Genomic DNA, 25,432 nt, shown 5'->3' on the forward strand with positions numbered 1-25,432 from the left:
TGAATTTGGACTTGTGTATGTGAAATTTAGCTAAAAATAAAAACAGATTAATAAAAAATAAAGCGTCCCTATCTTTGTGATTAAAATTATGAAAACCAAAAATAACATTCTTAAAATACAATCTCAGCGTACATGGACCGTATGCCGCGTAGGTTTACGCGTGTGGTCACGTGGTCGGGCGCACGACCAATCAGAACACTCCCCGGGGAGTACTTCCGGTGTAAGTGTTTCCTGTTACTGTTTGTAAACTGAGAAAATTTGGAAGTGCGACAAGAAAATAATAATCTACAAAACTCTTTAATATCGAAAGGTAAGCGGCCAGCTTTGCAGCACTTCTTACTTGCAGCTTTCTAATCGTGGTGTACCCCCTGGCCGTGGCGTGGCCGCTGCAGCCGCAGAGGGCGGTGTTGTAATGAGGTCGGTGTGAGCCCGGCTGGCTGGTGTTGTGTCTGGACGGGGGGGTGCTGGGCTGCTGCTGGGGGGCTTTGCAGCCTACAGTTGCCCCAAACCCGCTCAGTCGGTGAGTTAGCTGCAGTCTGAGTCCAGTCTAGCTCAGCAGAGACGCTCAGCTTTGCTCTGCTGCCACAACAGAGCCCCCCACGATGTGCACCTAAAGCCTGATTTATGGTTCCGCGTTAAATCGACGCAGAGCCTACGGCGTACGGTTTGCGTCGCCGCGCACTCTCGCCGTAGGCTCTGCGTTGGTGTAACGCGGTACCATAAATCAGGCTTAACTGTGTTTGGTGTTTGCAGAGTCACGTGTTCCCCGTGGACTCTTGCTCCAAGGATCTGTTCTCACCCACATCAAGACGTCTCGTTTTCTTTACTTTCTAACGCATGCTCTCTAAAGGAGCATGGTTTTTTTGTTTTGTCTCTCACGAAACTAGTTTTCAACATTAAGGTACTGGTTGCACGCATAAACGTTTCTATACACTGCAAAAACTCAAAATCTTAACAAGAATATTTGTCTTATTTCTAGTTAAAATATCTATTTTTTAGTAAAAAAAAATGTCATTACACTTAAAACAAGACTCATCACTGGAAAACAACAATTTTCACCTGTTTCAAGTAGATTTTCACTTAAAATAAGTAGAAAAATCTGCCAGTGGAACAAGCTTTTTTTGCTTGTAATGAGAAGATAAATCTTTTCTACTTATTTCAAGTGAAAATTTAGTTGAAACAGGTGAAAATTGTCAAATAAGTTATTTTTCTGGTACTGACTCTTGTTTTAAGTGTAATGAGATTTTTTTTTTACTAAAAATGAGACATTTTAACTAGAAATAAGACAATATTCCTGGTAAGATTTTGAGTTTTTGCTGTGTACTTCATGTTTAATTGTGGATCATTATTTTAACTTTTTAGCAATTAGATTTGTTTTTTCTTTGTGTAGTTTGTTTTTGTTGTTTTTTTTAACAAACTTCTTTCTACCCTGTTTTGGCTCGTAGATGAGCTGAAAGCTAATAGAATACGATGCAGTAGTATTTGGCTCATAGTTTTTAGCACAGAAATATACTGAACATACTAGTTCATAGCTCGATTCTTGTTTCATTTCGATCAGGTTTCCAAGAGTTGATATTCAAAAAGGCACATCAATGATCAAATAAAACAATTTACACTATAAAGTGTTGTGTGCCATAATACATGCACGTATACATAATATTTCCTGAATTCAGTCACGTCAGTTTCAGTCTCATTTATCAACCCATTTAAAATGTTTTTCCTCAGTTCTATAACTCACTTCAGTCCATCTACAAAGTATCGGAGCTAAGTCTGTTTTCCATTTTAAGTAGTACTTTAGTATAAGTACAAGTTAATATTTACACCACACATCTGCTGTCCTGGAGTAAAATTGATTGATATTTTTCTTTGTAATGTAGTTAAATCTGTATAATAACTACATTTATGCATTTTGTTTTTAAACATTGTCTTGATTATTTTTTTTCCAAACATTTTTTTTTTTTAGAAACATCTGCTGTCTCTGTCACAGCTGCAAACTTGACCAGTGCATCAAACTACTGCAGCTCTCCTGCCTCATAAACGACACGTATTAAAGCTGGAACACAAATATCTGGTCACATATCCATATGCCTCTACTTTCAGACTTTGGCCCCTGATGATTTGGGGGGTTGTGATCTCTTTTGTCTCCCTCTCATCCTGAGTGAAGCCCCCCCTGTCCCCTCAAACACATAAGCATTCAAACCACGGCGATGACACACCATTCCAACAATTCTGTTCGAGACCATATGAAATGGGTCAGTGGAAGTCTTTTCATCTCCAGAATCACCATCATGGTTGCATTAATCTGTCTCCCATTGCTCAACCCCACCTTCACAGTCCCGCTGACTCCTCATCTCTGTGAGGGATGCTGGTGCTCCCTTTGTGTGCACTGACATGTTGTTGCTCATGTTACCAGGCTGGGTTGCTGGGCTGTGAGGCAGTGCTGTCCAGCATGGCCCTGATGCAGGCCAACAACATCCCAGGCCAGAAGAAGATGATGTCAGCCTTGGGTCAGGGCCACAGGGCCAGCCCTGAGAGCCACCACTCGCAGCACAGCAACAGCCACCACGGGCACCAGGCTCACCACCACATGGGCCACGCCTCGGGAGGGACCTGCCCACCCCTGGTGAGAGACGCATCCCGTACGGCCTTATCCTCAATTACAAGTGAAATGCTGTCATCCGCTGGAGACGGGCCGTAAAGGGTCAACTTCTGTGTCATTTGTTTGCTAATTCACTGCATTGCAGCAGGTACCACAAACCAGCTGCTTTAGTGATTGAATGAATTTGAATCAAATAATGCCTGTTTTCTTTGTGTCCGTCAAAAGCTAATCCGAAAAGACGGGGATTATCACTCATCAAGGATTATTGATGTTAAGAACGAACAGACAAACCAGAATATGCAACCCAAGAAGAAACACAAGAAATCTGGGTCATCCAGTAAAGTTAAAGAGAAGGTGGAGGTCAGTAAAGCTTCAGAACTTCATGGGGGGGGGGGGGGGTACAAAGTTACTCTTAAAGATGAAATTAATTTGATCTAATTGTGCCAATCGTGATAGCTCCTGCTTCCAACTATCGACATGGATGATGATAGCTCAATGAAAGTCCAGAAGAATTTCATCTGCGATCACTGCTATGGGGCTTTCAGGAGCAGCTACCACCTCAAGCGACATATCCTCACACACACAGGTGAGAGTTCAGTCATTCATGCAACACTTCCTACACTGCAATAATTCTTATTAATTTGGGATTCACGGCCTGTTTTTTGACAAGTTTAACCCTTCAATTTATCATTTTTGGGTGAACCAAAAATTCTATTCTTTTTTGTTTGTTTTTTCTCTATATTTCTCACTCTTTGTCTAAATGTAACTTCTGCGTTTACCCAGTGTCTTAGTGGTATGTAAGATTTTTTTTTAAATGCAAAAAGTCACAGTACATTCTGATAAATAGTTTCCATCTGTTGATGCTTTTAGGGGAAAAGCCGTTTGCTTGTGATGCGTGCGATATGCGGTTCATTCAGCGCTATCACCTGGACAGACACAAGAGGGTGCACAGCGGAGAGAAGCCGTACCAGTGCGATCGCTGCCATCAGGTCAGTCTGGGGTTTTGTTGTGCAGCGTCTGTATATACGTTTTGATCTTACAGTTCCAGCTGTCTGCTGACCTTCCTGAAGTACACAACTTTGTTTGCCTCGTCACAGAATTTTTCACGGACAGACAGGCTGCTGAGACACCGGCGGCTGTGTACGGTTGGGATGAGCAAAGAGGAAAACCAGTACTCCCAGGATGCATCTTCTCATCCAGCTTCTTGGAGTCCCCTACAGCCTTCCAGTAACCGTCTGACTGTCTGACCGTCAGCTTTGTGGCAGCAGTCTGCAGCTCAGTGTTGCTACCCACTGGAGTTTAAAAAAACTCAAGCTGAAGTCAGGCTAACTTTAGTTTTCTCTAAACTAAAGAATAGAAGCTCATTCATGGAGCTCGATGTTGAATTTTTATACTTTTGTACTTACTGTTACATTCATAGTTCATGAAGAAGGGGATGGATGGATTTTGACTGCAGGTTTTTACATAATACACAATAACTGAACTGACAAATGCGCACATCCGCTGTGTTCTGGAAGGCTGCAGAAATGTTTCTTTGGAGTCCTTGTCCACAGATTATTTGACTGCAATGACATACAGAACTCGGTTCAGCACTTCTTAGATATACTGTATCTTTGACCTGCAGTCAGGCCTGTATCTGATTGTTATATCACAGTTAGGATATATAAAATCATAGATCTTTTTAATGTAAAACCCTGGGTCATAGAAAGTTTGTGACGTGTTCTGCCACCAGTCAAACACTGCAGGTCAGTTTAGTGTACACTGCTCTAAAATGTAAACGATCTAGTTGGTGTGAAATTCAAGTCATTGATGGGTTTATGTTCTTTTTGTTTAATTACATGTAAAATGTTGCTTCTATTTTCCAACACACAGGTCTTACATGGCTACAATCTCTGTTTGGTGTGAAATTTGTCCCAAAAAAAACTAGCTTTTCCAGCTAATCCTGGGTTTATTAAGTTGTGCAGTGACTGCTGGCAAACATCGTAACAATGCTGCCTTGTTTTAAAGGAATACGATCCTTTCTATTATTTACCTTCAAGATTTTATGGAGCCTTTGAATAGTGACCTTTTTTTTTTTTTTTTATTCTTGTTTTTTAGAGTAGCTGTATGTAGGAATCAGCGGTCTGTTGCAAAGCTGACGTGCTTCTGTAAATGAGCATTGATATCAGTCTCTGTACCTTAAAACTACTGTATTTTTTTCTGATCTGTAATCATACTTCCCAGGCTTTAGAAGACTTATTTTTCTTTCTTTCTTCCTAGTATTTAGGTCGGTGCATTTGAGTCTATTTTATCAAAACAGATCCACGGTTCACTGGATGCGACGCAGGCGCTTCTATAGCCGCCAGTTTCTCATGACGGGGGCCCAGATCAACCTTACTTAAAGGAGACCTATTATGGCATCTAATACCTATTTTAAACAGGCCTTGAATGTCTAAAAAACAAGCTTTTGGTTGTTTTTGCTAAATACATTTGAAATTCAGCCTCTGAGCCATGAGCCTGGTTGCTTTCCTCCTCTTCTGAGTTGGCAGGCTGAGGGGAGACCACTTTATATATGTTAAAGCAAGAGAAAATGTGTTTTTCATAATAGATCTCCTTTAAAAACATGAACTCGCTCTAAAACTACAGATTTTGAATGCTGATCTCTGTCTGACTGATTCGATCTGATTACAGTGTCACGTCTTTTCATTTCTCATTAATCTTGAGCATCTTCAGTGAAAATTAAATATTGTACTTTTGTTGACAGGGAACTAGTTCTCACCTGCTTATAGCTGAATTTAACTGAAGATGTTAGTTCAATTGTAGAGGAACATTTTAACCGTTATTAGACTAAAATGTTGTATAGTACACTGGTAGCATTGTTATCGTCAGGCTTTTAGATTTCGTGTGAGGAGTTTGGGGACATCTCTTGCTGTCTGCTATTGATGAACTTAATATATATTTAAAATGTCTTAGATGTAGAAAATAGTATGTCTGGGACCTAAACTCCAAAATAGTATCAGTCCATGCAAAGTTTGAATCCTTACTCCCAGGATTTGTGCTGAAAGCTGAAAAGAATAAAAGTAAAATGTACCACTTGTATATTTTTAGTATAACAGCCATGATAAGTTAGGGTGTTCTTTTGTTTGTTGTTTTCTTTTCATCTGCATGCATTTGTTGACTGAGTGTGTATAGATTTTCTTTCTTTTTTTCATTTTTGAATGAAGGCCTTAACCATTCTGTTGCATTCAGGATTGAAGTGAAGTCAGGTTTGACTCGATGGCCTTGTACTGAATGGAGTTTTACGGTCAATAAAGTTTTTTTTGGTTTGTTTTCCCTTTTTTTAAACTATGGATGCAGTTTATGTTATGTACAACATTTGGATTGTATGTTGTTTTTGTATGTTAATACAGGCTTTACTTTTTTAAAAATTCTTGGAAAAACATGTTACTCAGAAGTTTGCAACCTGAAACATTTCAGTTGTACACTGCGGATGTCTGAAGGGAGTAATGCACCGGTCGTGTCAGCAGATGGCAGCCACGACCTGATGAGTGTTGATCATCTTTGTAGACCACTGATGAAAAGACGACAGGAAATGTTTTACCACCATAAAAGATCAGTGCTTGGAGTCAAAACAGCTGTATTTAATATAATAATAGAGTTATACCTTTATATAACTAATGAAACAGTTTCTTTGTTTGACTGCAGTACAAACCTGAAAAATTTCATCACAAACTGTTTCTGCTTCTAAAACAAGAGGATACAGTTTGTTTGTTTTTTTGAAGAAAGACAGTGGTAAACATGAAAAATACACCATTTTATTGATTATCTACTTTTATTCATACTATTATACTTGGAACACTGTACAAAGATCTGATTTCACAACTTTGTGACAAATGATGTTTGAAAACTAACTTAGACAAAGGATTTTCTATGCATTTGAAAATCCAGTTTGGTGTCAAAATGTAATAAATGTTTCCAGTGGGGCAACGTAACACGATAGTAATGGAGTTGATATATGTTTCTTTAAAGTATTTCACCTAAGAAATGCTATCACAGTGTGCTATTAAACACGTAAGCATCTGTGTGGTTGCAGTGAAAACTCGTTAGCGAAGAGGAAAGAATTTCTTCAAGTGCACCGGCTTGTAATTCTGCCTGTGTGGGTATGAGTGCATGGGGCACGCTGTAGGAAGTGCAGATCATAGCCTTTAGCACCTTCCTCTTTGCTATTGACAAGTTCTTTAATTACAGTATTAGACTAGGTAAGATGAGATCAGCCTGAAGGTTGCAGGGAGTGTGCGCTTTCCCCCATGGGAGACATGCCCTCCCTCTGCAGCCTGATTTACAGCACCCACAGGCCCCCAGTACTTAACAATAGACCTTCTTAAGTGAGGTAGATGGGGAGGAGATCAGAGAGGGGAAGATAACACTCCATCTTCAAGCAGAAAGTGCTGAAATCATCTGAGGTCGAAATCATCTCTGCAAGGCAGACTGCTCATGGAGTCGGTCCAGGAGTGCAGTGTGGGAGTGCCCCTCGTCCTCAGCGTGGCTTCCTCCATCAGGGAGGGGAGCTCTCATTACATGCTCACCTCTCCTGTCAGATGGATACAAAAAAAAGAGATCCTCCAAACAGAAATTTCCCCAGCAACCAGCCTGTGTGCACACTGCGGCTCTTTAAACATACGGGTGGTTCAGGGGTTTACAAAAAACAGGTGCTCGCCATCAGAAAGGTTGTGTCTCCGACAAATGTTTGGCTGCGGCCTGGTCAAACACATCACAGGCTTGCTGCAAATGATTGAAACCCTCCCAACAATAGCTCCTGCTATCTCCCTCTCCCCGAGGTGTGGGAGAGCCTTTTCATCTCAGGCTTTGATTAATAAAGGAATCGTTGGTTGGCGGAAAGCAACGATCTGCCGCCTCTGCCCATCCATCATGGTCTGTGACAGCCCACCTCTCTGTGTTAATTAGCAGTGATATTTAAGCTGTCTGAGGTGCTCCATGGCCGTCAGCGCAGTGCTTGTGCCACTCATCATTAAAATTTCAATTCCACTGTCAGGGTTACTCCCATTTTCCTCGACACTTCAGTGAACACGTCCTTAAACACTCTCATAGACCGAGTGCTGAAGAAATATAACCAATAAGTGAACTGAAAATTTGAAATGAACAGAACTTTTCAAAACACTGTTGGTATACTCGCTTTTTTTTTCTTTCCCTGATATCAAACCCACACTGTCAGCATGAATGTAAAAACATCAATCTGACTTATTACACTTGCCTAATAATTATTTCAAATTGCATGACATAATTAGCTATAAATCCAAAGTTCTTATCAAACAATGGGCAGAGAAATGTGAATGCATTACTTATTAATGATTACCAAATACTGCAATATTCTCTTGTACTCGGGGCTATTATTCAGGAATAAATTATTTATGTAGCGGAATCCTTGTCTTTGTTATACCCAAAAGGTACGAGGTGCCAAATGAGAGTTTTAGTGGAGCACGACTGAAGGAAAGCTGGGTCAAATTAAGAGCATCTTGGCCAAAGGCAGCCATTTGACACCAGTTCGAAAGCAGATGAAATGGCTTCCATCCGTAGACTTTGTCAGCTTGATGTCCGCTTTTGTTTCCAAAATCTAGAAAACATTTAAGGAGCTTTACCAAAGGGATGTCTGCCAGGTACCTGCCTCACAAAAATGTTTCTGATGACAATTAGTCATTCGATTGCCTCAAAATGTCCCAAATTAAAATGGCTGTCACCACTTTTCCAATTAGTGTATCTCAACTAGATTAATTAGCATCTCCACGGAGCTCCCAGGACTCAAAATGCAGCGCAAAGGAGTAGCCCATCAGCTGATGGCAAGGGAAAAGGGTTTGGTCCACTTGTGTTTTGATGTTGTCAGATCATAAATATTCGTCCATGAAAATGAACCTCTAGAGAAGTTAAACAGAAAAATGACATTAATTACATAGTTACATTGTATAAGAAAATACGCCAAGTCTGAGACCTCACACTACCACACACTTGAAAAATACTCAACAGGGTGTTTAATCCTCCAATATCTCCATCATTTGTAGACAGCAGGTACCGATCCCTCCTTCAGGCCCGATCTCATAGTAACTCAAAATGTCCAAGTGGCCCAAGTTTGAAAAACACCACATGTAAGTATAGGAACACCAAAATAATTGTTAAAGCCTGTGGTTATTTCACTAAACATCAGTCAAAAAACACATTGGAATTCTTCTGAAACATATAGGATTGGCAAATCTTTAAAAAAAAAAACACACAATGGACTCTTCTTCAAGTTTCCTTTGAGGATTCCGAGGTTACCATTAGCTTTCTTTATTTGAGCATAATTTTGCTGAGATGTGTTTGCTTGCTCATTTGTTTTTTCCTGCTACGCATCCTAAACTCAGCAATATTCTGGAAATAATCATCTTCAATTTTCAGGTGAAAATGAATAATTAAATACGGCAACAAGAAGTGAGATTAGTTAGGATATAAAATGTACTGGTAGAGTGTAATTAGCTAATTTCTTTCTTAAGTGAGCTATTATTGAAACTTTATACTATAGCCTACTAGTAGTGCATACTAATTTTTCAAAATTGGAGTATATAGTATGTAGTATGCAAACAATTACAGTACACTCTGCAGTATGAAAGACATATCCAAATGGTATGCTACTTCTGTCCAGGCTTCCTTGCATACTATATCCCATAATGCACTGTGTTACTGCTGGTTGATTGTGGTTTTGTATCTGTCTCATGTTTGCCCGAGTACAGTTGTTTTCACTGTTGAATACTATGTACCAATTGCTACTAACCATTACCTCTGACCTGTATGCAGTACATACTGTATACAGTATACTACATTAGAAATCCAGTATGTAGTATGCAGTTTTAAGAGACAACAAATGCTGCATAAATTGAGGTGGTAGTTAGGGACAAAGATGAATATTTCCACTCTGATTTGGTTCTGCGACATATCGCAAACCTGAATGGCTCACTGACTGAAGAGTTTTCAGATCTTGGGAGACCCACACAAAGCGCCTGGGTTGTTTCTAGTTTTTAGCTGTTAGTCACTTCAGACGCCTGAATATACTCTCCCAACCACAGAAATGGTTAACTGAATTTAGCAGCTTCAGTTTCAAGTTTTTGATGACTTCAACTCTCACATAGTTTTGCTTTCGTTGAAAGTGGTTTTCTTTGTTTCTCTTTCCGGGGTCCTGATGTACATTTTCTCACAGCATGGGTGCATAATTAAAAATGACAGTGAGGATTTCAAGAGGTGCCGCATTTTCAAGCACTTCCTCTTCTCACATATTCTTTTCATTTATCCAAACATGGTCACCGCTGTGATCTGGGTCCATAGTAAACCTGAAAAGCAACTCTTCCACCATGGCAAATCCCTTGCTATTGGTTCTGATACAAGAGGTGATCTACATTTAAATCAAAACGTGTTAATTTTTCTATCTGCTGCTCACTAGTTTGATATACATTTGGTTTTGTTGTGTAAGTGTAAAATAGAAAAACAGTACTAAAATCACCCCAGTGAACTGCTTCCTCTTCATTTTATGTATCATTATTAGTGTATCTAAATAAGAAAATGGGGAAAACAGAAGGCCAGGTGTTGATGAGAGCAAGCACCTCTTCTGTCTATGTGCAGAGGTCACACATGATATTGTGGCTGATATTGTACTAAACTCTCAATATGCAATCGCCCCAAAAGGGCGGACCCTCTTTTTGCCTTCTAACTATAAAAAAAAAGGATTTTCCAACAAATGTGCATTCAACACCTAGACCCAAACACCATCCTGTTTGTTTTTGTAACTCCAGGAATCACTCAACTTGCTGTAACACAGGTCCTTCAATGGACAAGTCACTGAACCATTTTGCTTTCTTCTAACCATACCACTTTCTCCAACAACTGCGCGGCATGCCAAGAGATATGGTAAATTTCCATCCAGGAGGATGATACAGGTCAGTCACTATGTTTACACAGCCCAGTTATTGTTATAGTTGTCCCATCATACACAGCACAAGAAGAGTATGGTGAGGTGTTCTGATGGATGGGAATATAGTGCCTTATTTAGCTGATTAGCACTGGTATTATTTTTCTTCAGGATCTGACCCACAGTGTAAAAATCAGAACAGTTAAATAATAAAGCTGCATCTCTGGCCTATAGTTTGCAGCACTTTTTGATGATATTCCATTGTGTGTTAACACCCTTTAAAAGTGTTACGGTCATTCATCCTATGCAGTGATTCCTTCGCTGAATCCAGATCATCCACGTCAAGGAAATACAGTATATGTTTTCTACCTGCTTGCTATGAAGCCCGGGAGAAATATTTCTTGTTTCCTCTTCCTTTTTTCTACTAAATGGAAGATTATTCTCTGCTGTTCACCAGATAAGACATTTCTGGTAAGATTCAGAAATGATACTGACATTACAGTCTCCTCCCTCTGTTCTGGACATCTGAACAAACTCCAAAGTACATGGTCCTCAAGTGAAGGCTGGTCTCATCAAAACCACAGCTTTTTTTTTTCTAATGGAGTTTCTGGAAGAATACCAATGGTTTATTCTACAAATCTCATCATCGTGGACCTTTCTGACAATACTTGCATCAGTGATTTAGTGCAGCTGAAGCTGGACTGTTGTCCCTTTCAACACAGATTTGATGGACTTCATTATACTGGAACATAATGGTAATATTGATTTAGTTCTTTGATCCATATAAAAAATAAAAACTTAATCTAGCGCAGCCAGGGTCAGAGCCAAAGTTTTCATTCATCCTGTGGGATATTTCTCAACATTATGGATCAACTTGAGCACGTATGTTACCATGACAGAGTATTCGTACTTAGTTGTGTAATCGCCAGGCATTTTCTCTTACACATCCTTGAGACATTTCTGACTTTAAATGAAATGCTTTTGTAAGTTTTTGATTTCCATGACATTCAGTACAGCTGTCGACGTCAACCACATTAGAGTTATAATGCCTCTGGTGATCGCTTGGCACTATTAGCCACTGGCATTGCCCGTCATGTTATCACTAACCAAGACGGCATTTACTGCTTCTTTTATTTAGTATATTATTATTGCAACTATTTTCATTTAAGTATTCACAATTTTCTTTTCTATAAAGACATGGATTCAAACATTCTGAAATTGTTCAGGAAGTCAGGATATTCATGTTTCACAGATAGAAATGCACATAAATCAGTTGTTTTCTAATATGACTTCATCAGCAACTTTCACCAAATACCTTTTTTAAAATAATGAAGAGACAAAAAAGTTATCAAGGTGTAGTCACAGCACCAGGAAAAGTCAAAAGTTCCATAGTAGCATGATCTTGCAAGAAAGGCCTCGCTGCAATGGTTAACCCTGTGGAGGTATATTTGTCTTGGCCCCTTCTAAAGAGCCGCCATGCTATCCATCACTCCTCTGAGTTCAGGGGGATCATGCCTCTTTAAGGTGTAAAACCTGTTTTCTCTCTCTTGCATGGCACATTGTCAGAGGGAAGCAGGGGTAACCCAATGTTATCAAGTTCATGCAAAGGTTATTCTTGAAATGATGCAATCCCACTTGACAAGGCAACACCAGGGTTTTTCGCAGTCATTTTATTTTCCAAGAGTTTCCCACTTGAAGAGATAACCTCAAATATGAAGTGAGAGAGTGACGGGATGGGTTTGATATGCAAGGGACAGGGTGCATGAATTCACTTAAGGTTGATAGATAGGGCAGGGGCACCCATGCTGTTTAACCTTACAGATATCCATGGGTCGAGGCCCTGGCAGGGCCATATTTGGAATCCTCTCGATCTTGTCAGGGCGGACTGACAGGCTGATGAAGAGATAGGATGCAGACAGATTATAGCATTGCACGAACACCGAGGCTGCAGTGAGCAGATGTAGGGGTTAGATAGAGTGTATTTGGCAGGAGTCGCATTTCCATTACATTTTCTCGCAAAAGAAAAAACTGAATTTGCGATAAGCGCTGCCAGGATCGGTGTTTCCATTGAACGTGGTTTTTCTATCTATGAGTGTAACTCTCATAGTTCTCCCTCCATAACTCCATATTTCCTGCGAAACTTCTCCTCAAAACAACAAAAAAAGTGAACTTTGAAGAAGATGGGCAAAAACATATTTAGTCTTTGACAAATTATTGCCCCTAATGATGCAAAAATAGTCAAGTAAAGAGTTCAAATGATCATTCAGAGGCAAAGCCAACATATAATGTAGTAATGCATACGGATTAAGTAGTGTTATAGCACAGCCGCATCCTACTATTGAGGCCAAAAACAGCTGGGAACTAGATTTTGAATACTTAAGATTGACCAGCTACACGTTTTAAATGAGCAAAAAGCATTTCCATTAGGCTTGATGAACGGGATTTTCTGAATACCTGAAAAAACCCATTTTGGAAAGTGTGGGAACACAAAAAGTGTGCTCTTTGCACATCATGTTTGAGATAAAGATATTTACATAGTCATTGAAAAACCTGCTGATGACGAGGGATCAGGACTGAGCAGAAAAAAGGCAGGAATGTGTTTGATGGGTCTGGATACACACAGATGCACTTTCAAAAATCACAAATCTCCCCCTTTTTTGCACAAATGCATTGTTTTATTCAAATAATTTCCATGTCCCACAACTGGCAGCTTGATACCTACCTTCCTCTGTTTCTACCTCTGCAAGATGCTCTCATGATGTAAGGACTATACTCCAGTGCCCACCTCCCTTTAGGGATGAGGTTTTACGATTGCAACCTGACACCGTTTCTGTGTCCTATAAGCGACAGAGCAGTAACTCACTTCAAAGGCGGGAGGCATCAAATCACGCAGCAGCCATAAATTCACCTGTCAACCCTCGGCCAATGAGAATGCGGCTTTAAATCTCAGCTGTCACGCTGGCGGCCAATGGAAAGACGATGGCAGTAAATCTGTCAGGGGCAGGTCTGTTAACGGTGTTGTTGTGTGGTTGGGGAATCCACGGGGAGGGAGGAGAGAAAGCGAGGACCCGAGGATGGGAGAGCATACTGAGGGTTTAAAGGTATGCCACGGAAAATGCTTTTCTTTACATTCTGCAACTCCTGCAGCAAAATTGCATTCATGCATCCTGCAGTGAAACAAAAAAAGAGCTTGCAAATGTATATATATAGGCTATATTTATTTTTTTTCTCAATTGAGACATATGTTTTCTTTCGTTGGGGGATGCACAGGAAGCTAAAAAGAAATACCAGCAAAAAGACCCATAAAGGTTTATGGCCAACATGGCTGTATCTGATGCTGACTGTCAGCTTCAAAGATGACTAATGGTTCCTCCTTTAGTGACCTTTTGCATCATCTGCTCCACCAAAATTTTGGTTTTGACTGTTTGATAACAGCAGTAACATCTGACTGTCATGACACAGCAGCATCAGTAGCCTGCCGGCAGGATTACAGCCTGAGCGAGGATCTGAAGGAAGGGGAGGCCAGAGTCCAGTTAAGTCAATCCACCAACCAGATGTGCCCCAGTTGTGCAAGTTCAGAGGATGATGGAATATCCCCTGAAGCACAGCAGTCCTGAACCACTATGCCTGAGGATTTTCTTTTTATGAATCCAGTCAAGAAGAAAAGAAAGAACGAAGGCAAAAAGCCAAGTAAGATTCTTCTGCATTTAAGCCCTGTCAGCAAAGTGTTTTCACATCCAGAGAACTTCAGTGATCACCCCTCTAAAGCATGCTCCTTAGGAAAGAATTACACACAAGGGAACCGAGAGGAAAACAGCAGAGGGAAAACATATCAGGAGGAATATTTCCTCAACTAACAATCCCCGAGGTGGTGCATTTTCATTGCCCTATCAAAGTTAACAATTTCCATGTGATAAATCTTACAGGTTTCATGAAATGGCTGGTCCTGTGAAGGCAACACAAGGAGCGAGAGAGAGCGAGAGAGAGAAAAAACAACACATTTTTATTTTTTTATTTTTTTTACCATGTTGCAATGACATCTAATAAACAATACACATTTGTGGTGACATTTTTATTTTACATCAACAAAAAAATTAAACATTATCGTCAGAATTTACAATCATCTTATGTCATTACTGTGAAAACCTTTTTTTTTTTTTTCCTTCTTCAGAAACATAAATAGCAGGTTGAGTTATGGCAAAGGCAGGCAAGAGTGCAATGGTGGAGGTGTTGTTTTTGGCTGGCTTTCCTTGGAGTGGCCATGATTCTCTTTTCTATGGGAATCCATAAACAGACCCAGTGAGGACAACTGGGCCCATAAACCATGTCAGGCTGCCACAATGCTGCAGCGGCTCAGCAACCAAGCATGGGCGCAGATCTTCTTTTTCTCTGCAAGCACACATGCTCAGCCACGTTCACTTTCGCTAGCTATGAATTACTCATTTAAGATAATGTTTTTATGTTTAATTATGTTTCATGCTTGGTAATAACTTTCTTCTGACTTTGTGAAAATTGTATTTTCCACCTTTTCTGCAGCTTATCCATGTTGCTGAACATGCTGTGTTGCAGAGAAAATTATGTTAGCGACTAAAAACCTTTACTAAACATAAATATAACATTGTCAATAGTCAATTTTCGTCATATATAAACTATAATTTGAATAAGATCTGAATCTCTAAAATAATCAAAACCCCAAAATTGGAAACAAAAGCAACTCTGACATAACAAACGAGTTAATTTCCTTTCAGATCAAAGTGTTTTTTGTTTTAATGTTAGATTAAAAGGATCGTTTCAATGTTCTTTTTATATACTGAGAATAAATGTGAGAGTAGGTACAGTGATCATTTTAATACAGTGAGTCATTGAACATCATGAGGGTCTTGCCCTGCTTGGACAATATAACAGCTCTTCCTTTATTAAGTACCACCGTAGTGCAGAATCTAACATGCTGTCATTGTTTTCCACTGTGTTGTGTCTATTTGGCTGGATGGGCTATTGGATAGATGCTGGGACCCATTGACTGTGACATAAAGACTCTGTAAGCTTATAGATGATGATAATTTATTAACTCTAATTCACAAATTACACACACACACACAAACACACACAGTGAAGGAGAGTGACTCTTTCACTGTACGCATCGATCAATTACAAGGCTCTAACCTACACATCTCTGACAATTTTACTGCACGTTATGTACAGCCTGTCAAACCATGGAGTTTCTAACTGTAATGCCCATTCCTGTATAATTAATATAAATTACCTGGCTGATTTTTATGATGGTGCAACTGTAATTATAGGATGAAAGCAAGTCACTGAGCTGTCATTGGTGCCACGGGGCTATCTAGATGAAAATTGAACGTCTGGACAGCCATGTTGTGCCGGTTTTAACCCTCTCTCTTCCCATGCTGTGTCCTTGCTGAGATTTCATAATTACATTTAGTATTGACTACCTCTGCAAAGCCTTGTCCTCTTTAACCTTCAGCCCCCCCCACCCTCCTTCTTTTGCTGAAACCACACACCAAGACATAAGCTGTCCTCATTATAGCAGCAAACTGGTGTGATAACAGTAAACTGATGCAATAATAGTCTATAATAATTACCATACAGTTTATTCCTGCTTTTTGTCCAGTAAAAACACTTTGCAAATAGTGCCATCATAGAACAAACTTTTTTTTTTCATTAAAAAATGTTTGTATGGTATATATTTTTGTTGCTGGAGGTTATTGTTAATCACTTTTATTGAGAGATATATAAGCAATCAGTATGCACACATTACAACGGATCAAAGAGTTCTCAAAACGTTTCGTTAATTATTTGCCAGAATGATTTCAAATTTCCCACAGGGCAATGATGCATGAAAACCCTCATTTGCCTTCTGCACTCCAACATTGTGTTTGTGGTCTTTTCCACAAAGTCCCCCAGGCCACAAACATATCCATGTCAATTTGATTCAGTTTGTTCTTAAATGTTCCAAATGTTATGCAATTTTCTGAACATTACGTTTAAAAAAAACATAGCTTCCCGGAGCAGATGCAGAGGAAACGTTTCAGGACCTGTTAGATGATGCAGCTTAAATAAGGCATGGCTGGATCTTTCTTTTGTCTAGCCTACACAAAAGAGGAACCCATGGGAATAAATAACAGAGGGGATGGGAAGGGGGAAAAAAGTCTAATAATTTCTGATCTTGTGACATACATCAGGGAACAGTGTGATGTAGTGTCTATTCGCCCATCCCAGCATCTCATACAGTAATCTGCATTCAGACAACTGAATGATGTTACAATGACAGTTGAGGTGCACACATGGAAGGATGCAGTTCAGGAGCACATACTGGCTCCCAGTAGACATAAATAGAATATGTGTCCATACAACGTGTTTTCATTCACAGCAGTCAGCAGCTCATCAGGTTCAGATTAAAGCTGCATGATGACGTATCATCCCTGACTATATAATTTATGTAACTGCCCTGCACTGTCTGGACAATACCAGCAGATGGAGTCCTTGCAATTGATTATCAGTCTAAAAACAGTTAGCCCAAGAACATATGACATAAAAGCACAATTTAAATTGTAGGAAATATAGGAACTACTGCGGGGTGGTGGTGCACAATCAAGAATAAAAAACAGAATAAATACTGTAGTAGTATGACCTGCTGCTCACATACTAAAATGTATTGGAACATATCTGATAACAAAACTTGCCGGGTCAAAAATGTAAAACACAGGTCTGCATTCTCCGGTACGGCTCCTATACTGACAATTTTTAATCACAATATCCAGGCTGATTTAAAGAGGTTTTATTCTTTCTCTGATCATCTAAAGGAAATGACAAGATAATATTGTAAAGGTTACATTTTATGTTATACAAGATACAAGGAATGTTGTCAGAGGCTATGATGGTATGGATCAGTATTTCACATTTGTAGACAGGTACAAATTTTATTTGTTTTCTTCAATGAAAAGGTATATCAATAAACGATACAGGTTAATCGTTACTGGAATGCACACCATATTGTATCCCCATTTTGATCATACAGTGCAAGACTGAGCAGAAAAAAAAAATGGAAACGGGAAAAAGGTTTCTCAAGAAGAAGTCCTGAAGTGTGACTGTATCAGCCATTTGTATTCTTCTCCACTTTGATTGAAGAAGTGGAAGTTGCAGAAGAAGGATCAGTGCCATGGTGAGCAGCAGCTCACTGGTAGAGCGGCGCGGGCCTCACTATCGAAGCAGTGACCACTTGATCTGCTCTTTAGCAGACTGAAGCACCTGTGGAAGAGAAATGGTTTTAAACAGATCATTCCAAAGGACATAGTGTAAACTAAAACCTAACAAGGATAAACATCTAACAGTGCTTAATGAAAAAAAAACTGACATAAGTGATGAGGCAGAATACAACAATGACAGAAAAGTTACAAATATCTATTAAAAAACTCAACAGAAAATGATGACCAAGTGATGAAAACAAAGAGAAATATGTCGGGTCTAATGAATCTTCTTTATTCAGTGAATGAAAGTCGAATCATAACCATAAAGCATTGGTTGGACATGACCATTAATCACGGCCAGGGAATAGCGGTAGCCAGTCTCAGACCTCTTAAATGGCAACATTAATCAAAAGGAGCTCACACGCAGACAGATCCATGTAGAAACTAAAAGACCGGAACCACGGCTGACTACTTACCACCTTATCACAGATAGTTTGTAATCACGCAGACACTTGTGCAAAAAGACTATGTAAAGTATGACAGCCAGTAAGCAAGTAGCAGAAGAAGAGAATGATGCAATAGCAGTGCCCTTGTATATTCTGACTCCACGTAATGACGTTTAGCAGTCAAAAGACTAATGGATCTTTTAAACTTTATAGCAGAGAGAGAGGATCAAGGTAATCTTTCTCACCTGGGTGACTGTCTGCTCCGTCAAAGGTACATCATCCCCCTACAAGAACAAGTATATTATTTTTACAGCTCAAACAACCTACAACAAACTTTGCTGAATATTTTAAAGAGAACACCAAGAGGAACTTACTCTGAGAGCCACGCGGTGAACAACTTGCTGTGGGTCACTCTCTAAGATCACACTGTTGGTGAAGAGTCACACCGGCAATTAATAACCACAACACGAAAAGAAAAGCTGCACTAAGATTCTTTTAAAGGGGAATAATCAAGCTGCTAAATTCTTACTCACCCTCCATCTACAATTTCATCCACAGCCAAGAACAGGCCTTCCATATTCTCCAATAAAGCCCTCCTCTCCACATTTTTTCTGCAGAGAATTGGAGGGAAAAAACAAACGATTACGCCTGATTAAAGATTTTTTAAATGGTTAAAATATTGTAAATGATTTAAGTAAAAGCATTCGAAACATACCTTAACATCTGACTGAGAGAATCAAAAAGGCAATTTAGCACAGCCATAAGCATAAGCTGTTGAAAATAAAAACAAAAATGTTAGAATATCCAACACATTTTTTATGCAGGGAGGGTAAGAGTGAGGAAATCAAAGATCACACACAAAAAAAAAACCACATTATTAATTTTATATTTTAAGTGTCCTCTCCAAGGCAATTGTTATGAAGCATAGCTCTACTTTATTTAATATGAAACCTAAATACTAATTTTCTTTCTATATGGACTTATTTTCAGTCACATACACCACGTTAAAATAGGCCTATCAAGGTGAAAAAATTTGGGATCCAAAAATAAAGATTCAGTTCTTTTAAACAATATTCAGTAATTTATAAAGAAAAAAATTCCAATCAAATATTTTAGTACACAGCAGATTACAGAGCCAACTGTGTAAAAAATTGTGCTCTTTATCAAATTGTTATATTAGACTGTGGAACACCTAAATTAAATTAACTAAAAATATATAAAATGAAAACCTAAAATACTAAATTTGAATTATAATTTTAAAAAGTAGTAGTTCAGAAATTATTTTTTTATATCATATGGTTTAAATCCTGACTTTCAAATAGGCATTCATTAAAATTCCATATAAAAAAAACTAATTGCGAAATCAAGCTTTTACCTCATTTTCATGTGAACTTCCAATGACGTAAAAGAAGAGATCGATATTGCTCTTGTAGACAACAGTAAGGCCTTCCAGTAGAGCTATTTCACCTAAGGGGATGTAAAAAAGGCACAAAAAAAAACATAAGCCCAAAAGATATGAATGTTACTGGACATAAAATAAAGAAAGCAAAATTATTCAATATGTTACACATTACTTACTGTCTGTCCTGTGCGTCTTGTTGAATATGTTCTTCTCAAATGCCTTCTGCTCCTTCACCGTTGGGTATGTGTCATCATAATACTGTAGACACATGAAAAAATGCTCATTGTTTTAAAAATCTATAACCCACATCACAGTTTATGAAGCTTACTTTTTTTTTTTCAGTGGAAAAGGTTGGTGATATAGCAACCACCCTTCAAAAAAATAGGACCAAATGACTGATCTACAGTCTTAACACTTTGTAACTTCCCCCGCTATTCTGCAGCGCTCAACCTGATGGCCATTTGTTCTTAGTGCCTGTTCAATTCCTTCCAACAAGAATCTGGTCTTTTGAGAGAGGAAGAAAATAATAATGACAAAGTTTATTTTATTTTATATATTTTTTAGGCTTCATACTTCAAGATAAACTGGTGTAAAACTGAGAATCAACATGATTTGAACAATGTACATCAAATCAGTATTTCCAAATAAACAGCACACTCACATTTGCAGTTATGTAATGCATTGGAAAAACATTTTTAATGTCAATACTTTAACATTATTCAGAAATTAAACTGCAGCTCATAGATAAAAACAAAAAGAAAAAAAGATGCAGCTACCAAATGTTAGTTTCCTTTTGCGTTCTGATATTTGGGCAAGAACAATCTGTGGGGGTACATTTAAGATAAGATAAGATGGTCCTTTATTACTCCCTCAATGGGGAAACTCACGAAAACAAGAAAAGAAAGAAAAACTAATTTTAGCTAAGCTTCATTGACTAAAGAGAAACCTAGTTCGAAACATGGTTCAAGCAGCACAATGTAACTTTCAGCCTTTGTTGAGTTTGGCGGCTCCTTTGGACAAAAGCGGTAGTGCTTTACCAGAAAGAACACTACATTTCCCATGAGCACCAGCGCGTACTGCCGGAAAGATCCTGTCTCCGTCGCGTGCATTTTTTTGATAGTGAATGAACGGGACAGATTTTCAAAACCACTTTTCTGTTTTCAGCGGTCATTTGCAGGATGGATAGCGAAGAGGTAATGTATCTATTTTTGGCTAAACAATATAATATGACGATGTTGAAAATCACTAAGTTCAACTTGGTTTTATTAGTGAAGTCACCCCCGCCCCCCTGTCCTGTTTCAGTTTGTTTGTTTTTTGATCCGCCTATATCACGTATGTGTGCATCATTGTTGGGATCCCCTCATTGTTTACTCCTTTCATTAAGAAACAACATGTAAACAATTAGCTAGTCTTGGTTGTAGAGGAAATGCAATATGCGAAGTAAAACTATGGAACAGTATAAATGTGGAGATAAAACAATGCTCAAGTGTGGCTACATTCAAGAAAAGATATAAAGAATCCCTCTTTATGAGGTATAAGGATGATGAATTGCATCAACAATCTATATGGTCGGTATAGTATGTAGTAGTATGTATGTGTATGTGTGTACTATATGGTCAGTATAGTATGTAGCAGTATGTATGTGTGTACCGTTACGTAGGTATGCGAGGATGTAGTATGCTGTATATGTATATGTGTATGCGTAGGTGTATGTATGCATGTGTATATGTGTGCATATTATGTACATGTGTATGTAGTGATGCACCGATTGTTCGGCCGAAAATGGCAAAAAAACACTTTCGGTGTTCGGTGGAATAAGTGTGAAAAAAAAACGAACAATTAATAACGGCGTTGTAATATAAGGAAATATAGACTGGCCGCTCCCGTAACAGTTGCGCACCACAAACATAAATCGTTGGCCAACCAAAAAGTAACCACATAAGAATTTTACCTAACATTCACCAGGAGGTGGAACCAAAACAACATAATGCTGGGAAATTAAAAAATGTTCAGTTTTTTTATGTTCAATAAATATTTTCTACCTTGTAATTTTGTAAAATATTTTTTTCTTTGAAAAGCATGCCTAAATCAAATTAATTTGATTTATGCAATGGGGAAAAAATTGGCAAAATAAATGAAAAACAGTGAAGAACCATGTTCAGTATTCGACCAAGTGTTCATTATTATTTTCGGTTTCGGCCACAAATTTTAATTTCGGTGCATCACTATGTGTATACTTATGTATGTATGTTATATATATATGTTATTGTTATTGTGTATACAATACATATATGCACAGAAGGATGAGTGATATTATAATGATAATGTAGAATATATTTATTTACATAAGAAAGAATACTGGAAGTACAGCAATAGCTAAATATTTACATTAATGTTAAAATACAATATTTTCTCTTTTCGTTAAAGTTATCCCACATTTGGTTGCCTGTGAAGCTTGTTGAATTGCTTTTGTTTTTATTTATAAATATTGCACTGTTTACATTTGTTTTTACTTGTCTATTTTTTTAACCATGTGCATAAAGGATTAAGAAAGAAAGAAAGAAAGAAAGAAAGAAAGAAAGAAAGAAAGAAAGAAAGAAAGAAAGAAAGAAAGAAAGAAAGAAAGAAAGAAAGAAAGAAAGAAAGAAAGAAAGAAAGAAAGAAAGAAAGAAAGAAAGAAAGAAAGAAAGAAAGAAAGAAAGAAAGAAAGAAAGAAAGACTTTGAAAAGTTCAACAATGATGACACCTTGTGTTGCGATGGCAGTGTACAATACCTTGGCATAGAGCCGGTCTCCATCGTTGTCCAGGATGAGCACCGCTTTAACCGTGTAGAGAGAAGGTTCCTGCGGAGACAGGTGTTACTGCTGTCATTAACCACATATACACTCACATAACTATGCTGGAGTAGAAACAACCTGAAAACACACCACAGCAGGTCCTGACATGTAGTAAACGAGACAAAGCGTATTCACTAAAAGTATCGTAAGAGTATTTAAAAAGACTAAGTTATTTGGCCCAGGTCGTAAAGGAGACAGACTTCCACATCATCAACCAGGCTAACCACGGAAGCTAACTGGTTAGCCGTCGTTTACACCAGTGATCTCTGTGTCGAGGTAATTCCGTATCGAGACAAATATCTTTTTCTCTGCGTTTTGAAGGAGAACTTGGTCACAATAGAAATTGTATTATTATTTGGCAAGTAAAAACACGCGCAAGAATTACCAGTATGGGAGAGTCCATCTTCTCTCTCGTTAGCAAGCCAACTAGCCAGCTAGCAGACCGAATTACGTCACACGTTTTGTTGTGACGTAATACGTTTCCCTTACGTCCTGCGTAAAGGGCAAAGTGCAGGGGCACAAACTCGCTCTTTCCAATGTTTTTTTAAATGATTTCAAACGTTTTTTTGTCTCTTTAAAAAAAAATAAAGTCAAATAACTAATATATCAAAGTATCTTTTATTTTAATCTCTTTCTGAAATGTCAATGCTATTTGCCTTAAAATGCCTTACTGTTTTTGTTATTAATTGTATGTTTACCTTATTCTTTGTGTGTATGTCTCTTGTTCATGATACCTCCCAAAATATGTTCTATTTTCTTATATTGTATTTCCTCTACGAGCAGTTTGTATAAATGTGTGTTTTTTTTTATACATTGTGTTCAATAAAAAAAGACTGTATAAAACTATTAAACCATAAAACAAGGGGACAAAGTTGTTTTTTTATCAAACTTTATCATTTAGTAGGTATACTAAATAGGTGTCAAGAAACATCACCTACATAAACATGCACAGCATCTTGAAACGAGTAACCCAGAGGACATCAGTAACAAAACTTTTTCTTAAGTTGTTGAAGTACAAAATTAAATAAGTTCCTTGGCAGTTCCTTTAAAATATTCAGACTTCTTGTCATAAAAAACTATTAACATACTGTATACCATTTGATAATCCATTCAATACATAACATAACATCAAAAGCTTGAAACTGGATAGTGATACCCAATTTAGCACAGATAAAGCTTTCCATATCTGACCAGAATTGTTTGGTGTAGACACAATGAGAAAACAAGTGGAAAATTGTCTCTTTGATAGATAGGCAGAAAGCCCAGGCATCGTCAATATTTATCTTGAACGTTTTAAGTATTTCCTTGACAGGATGAATTTGAAGTACAGTATAATCTGAAAAAGAAATCTCTTTCTCCTTGTTATTAATAAAGTAATTATGATGAACTTCATTAGTCTTTTCCCACTGTAGATCCAGGAGGTAAAGATCAGTCAAGTACACTGTGACGCCGTGAACATGCAAGCTTGAGTCATCATTGTAAGTGAAAGTGATGTTATGACATTTGTCCATTTGGTTGGGAAATTTCAACTGGAATTAACCAAATGTAATTTTTTTCATATTTCCACAGACAACAGTATTGTACTTTTATCTCATTTCTTGTTATTGTGTAGAAATATGAACCCCATTGTATTTAGTACACTCTTAAACTTACAAAAAACAAACAGAGGGATATTTCTACTAAGAGGTTTGTTGGTATCATAAATCTTTTCAACAGATGAAATGAAGTTACACCTAATGGTACATTAGCTCAGTGACTGCCAGTGCTTGCTGTTATTTGTAGGACTGCATGGCAACCAGAAATCCCTCAGTTTACAGACCTTTTTAGTGTACTCATACTCATCAGCATTTTTTCTTTTTTTTCAGGATCCTCCTACATTTAACCAACTCCAATTATCTTAGTTCCTACTTCTGGGAAACATCTGAAAATCCTGGGTTGATGGGGAATTCCCTCTATCTAGCTCCATAAATGACATCATTGCTTGGCTTTACTGACAGATATATTTGGTCTTGAGTTCAAATAATACTGGAAAGGAAATTATGTATAGTTATTATTCATCTGCTGAACATGTATAGTTAAGAGACATAAACTTATTTGACGCACATTCATAACAGAGTTGCGGGAAACCATGAAATGTTGCAATACTACACTATGTTTACACAATTCCGCGACCAAGATTTCAAAATTGCCTTCACTGGAGAGGAAACTGTACACTGTGTTGAACTCACTCACGCTGAAATGTTAAAACGTCTCCGTGTCCCTGCATATTTTATGCATATTTCAATTCATATGCATTTGAAAGACTTTACATTGAGAATGATAGTTGATAAATAATAATACAAAAGTTAAACATGAATGAAATAATCTGATCATATTGTATCTTTATATGTAACCCTTTTCTCTCTCTCTTATGGTTCTGTGGCAGCATTTCAATAGGCTGAGGAATGGACTTTAACAAATTTGTTCCAAAACCCTGACTATTTTCTTTTTTCTTTTTTTTTCAGTTGTAGAAAATCTGTTGTGTTTCTAATCAATGTGCTGTGTCATGAATCATTTTTCGACCAAGCTCTGGCTATCAAACAGATGGCCTTAGAATTATCTCCAGAAAAGCTTGTGGTCGACTCAGTCACAGCAAAGTGCCCAGATGCTGCGCCTACCACAAAAAGACCAAATCATCACCCATCTTTCATCGTCCTTTACAGTCGGCATGAGGTGTTTCTGGTGAAATCCATGCTTGGTTGCGTCAAATATGGTCCCAAACATTGAAGCCAAGCAACTCCACTCATATGTCCATGGGTCATTATTCCAGATGTCTTTTGACGTTTTTGGAGAAGAGATTTTCTCCTGGCAACCTTCTAATCTTCTAATTATGTTGTCATGGCAACATGTAACATGTTCAGTGTGGTGTAAGGCTCTCAGATATAATGAGATACTTCTGTAGCTCTTGTTTTGGCCATATTGTTTTAAAATTGTTTTCTACACTTTTTGAGATTGATGTACAGCAAAATGTTCT

At 38.1% G+C, this 25,432-nt stretch overlaps 2 protein-coding genes across 4 annotated transcripts; one reads left to right on the plus strand and one right to left on the minus strand.

Moving 5' to 3' along the window:
• Positions 1–209: 209 nt before the first annotated feature.
• znf740b (zinc finger protein 740b) lies at positions 210–6,351 on the plus strand. 3 transcript variants are annotated; one of them, XM_061736084.1, is made up of 7 exons: positions 222–310; positions 2,101–2,252; positions 2,414–2,623; positions 2,825–2,959; positions 3,056–3,185; positions 3,470–3,588; positions 3,697–6,351. In XM_061736084.1, exons 2-7 carry the CDS (start codon positions 2,208–2,210, stop codon positions 3,844–3,846), a joined length of 789 nt encoding a protein of 262 aa, XP_061592068.1. In that variant the 5' UTR covers positions 222–310; positions 2,101–2,207; the 3' UTR covers positions 3,847–6,351. The 3 variants fall into 3 exon arrangements, with proteins under 3 accessions (XP_061592070.1, XP_061592068.1, XP_061592067.1); XM_061736083.1 differs by having other exon boundaries at positions 224–310; positions 1,964–2,252; XM_061736086.1 differs by lacking the exon at positions 2,101–2,252 and having other exon boundaries at positions 210–310.
• Positions 6,352–17,310: 10,959 nt separating this feature from the next.
• Positions 17,311–22,885, minus strand: copz1 (COPI coat complex subunit zeta 1). The gene is made up of 9 exons (XM_061734957.1): positions 22,805–22,885; positions 22,357–22,425; positions 19,759–19,840; positions 19,556–19,647; positions 18,896–18,951; positions 18,714–18,791; positions 18,555–18,606; positions 18,426–18,464; positions 17,311–17,795 (listed from the first exon to the last, which is right to left on the minus strand). The coding sequence occupies exons 1-9, from the start codon at positions 22,820–22,822 to the stop codon at positions 17,748–17,750; spliced, it is 534 nt and encodes a 177-aa protein (XP_061590941.1). The 5' UTR covers positions 22,823–22,885; the 3' UTR covers positions 17,311–17,747.
• Between the last annotated feature and the right edge of the window lie 2,547 nt (positions 22,886–25,432).

Source organism: Cololabis saira, chromosome 12, assembly GCF_033807715.1.
Source record: "Cololabis saira isolate AMF1-May2022 chromosome 12, fColSai1.1, whole genome shotgun sequence".
Classification (NCBI taxonomy): Eukaryota; Metazoa; Chordata; class Actinopteri; order Beloniformes; family Belonidae; genus Cololabis; species Cololabis saira.

Bases quoted from the DNA above. Each gene is read 5' to 3' on its own strand.
- znf740b (XM_061736084.1), top strand. From the start codon at position 2,208: ATGACACACCATTCCAACAATTCTGTTCGAGACCATATGAAATGG. The intron at 2,253-2,413 runs GTCAGTGGAAGT...TCATGTTACCAG, and splicing joins TTCGAGACCATATGAAATGG to GCTGGGTTGCTGGGCTGTGA. The intron at 3,186-3,469 runs GTGAGAGTTCAG...TGATGCTTTTAG, and splicing joins ACATATCCTCACACACACAG to GGGAAAAGCCGTTTGCTTGT.
- copz1 (XM_061734957.1), bottom strand. The intron at 19,648-19,758 runs GTAAGTAATGTG...ACATCCCCTTAG, and splicing joins CAAGACGCACAGGACAGACA to GTGAAATAGCTCTACTGGAA. The intron at 18,952-19,555 runs GTAAAAGCTTGA...TATTTTCAACAG, and splicing joins GAAGTTCACATGAAAATGAG to CTTATGCTTATGGCTGTGCT.